Raw genomic sequence first — 1,192 nt, forward strand, 5'->3', positions numbered from 1 at the left:
GTCTTTTTGTCTCTGTATCTTATGCTTTACCCATTTACTCAGTCACTCATATTTACTCTCTCTCTCTCTCTCTCCCCCTCTGTCCTTGTCTCTGCAGAACTGTTGATACCATCGAAAGCCAATGTGTTCTACGCTATGAACAACAACAACCCCAACTCAGACCTGAACTTTGTGGTGCGAACTAAGTCCTGCCAGGAGGCGTTGAGTAAGAAGCGCAAGTCTCGTGGCAAACTGAAGAAACTGAGTTTGTGAGAGGGGATAAGATTCTGCTGCTGTAACCACAGCAGCATTGTAACAGATGAAAGGAGTAAATTATAAGAATGGGACGGTTTTAAACAGTTAAACCATGGAACTATTTGAATGTGAAATATATGTTGCAACTTTGAAACCTAAATTGACCACCATTTGAAGCATGGCGGCATTAGAAACTAATCCAAGAACCAGACAGCTACACTTCAATACACACCAAAAGCACTTCCACAGTATAACAAACTATACTTCAACACTACACAACACCACACTTGTACAGTGGACCATAGTACACTGATACTATATACTACAACCTGTGCTACATTACATTCTCCATGTTCTAGTCTTACAATGTTGTACACTCCACTTACACTCTGCTACACTACACTAAAATGCCACTCCATTATCTCAAGGCTGTCACACTGCAATATTTCATCTCTACTCTGCTCCATACAGCTGTTTACATCAGCAGCAGCCGTGCGGTCGTCATCCATTTGCAACATCAAAAGACACAGGTACTGCTTTCAGTCGCGACTACCGGCAACAGCCACGCCCATTTCATTCTGCTCTAGCTGGGCTGACCAAGGTGGTGAGGGGAGAGATGGGTTGCCACACAACATCAACCACCACCACCACCACCACCATCCCACCAGTGTCCCTATTGTCAATATTTGTAATTAAAGTCACTGAACCAATCACCCACCCTCACCTTCCATGTTACCCAACACCTGTACCAAAATCCTGGGCACCACCCTCTCACCACCACCACCACCACCACCACCATCACTGTCAATACCGTCCTTACACCAAACCCTCCACACCACCACCAACATCAGCATCAACACCAGCACCATTACCAACACCACTGTCCCTGCCAACCATCACCAGTATCATCATCATCATTGTCACCTCCACCACCACCACCGCCACCACAGTAATTAAT

At 45.5% G+C, this 1,192-nt stretch overlaps 1 protein-coding gene across 1 annotated transcript in view; it reads left to right on the forward strand.

Moving 5' to 3' along the window:
* LOC106871381 (ral guanine nucleotide dissociation stimulator) overlaps positions 1-1,186 on the forward strand; it is a 91,642-nt gene extending 90,456 nt beyond the window's left edge. Inside the window, exon 16 of the mRNA XM_014917807.2 lies at positions 98-1,186. Within this exon, the coding sequence (XP_014773293.1) occupies positions 98-252 (155 nt within the window). The 3' untranslated portion in view covers positions 253-1,186. The remainder of the gene's footprint in view (positions 1-97) is intronic.
* The last annotated feature ends 6 nt before the right edge of the window (positions 1,187-1,192 follow it).

The sequence above is a fragment of the Octopus bimaculoides genome, chromosome 18 (genome assembly GCF_001194135.2).
Source record: "Octopus bimaculoides isolate UCB-OBI-ISO-001 chromosome 18, ASM119413v2, whole genome shotgun sequence".
Taxonomy (NCBI): Eukaryota; Metazoa; Mollusca; class Cephalopoda; order Octopoda; family Octopodidae; genus Octopus; species Octopus bimaculoides.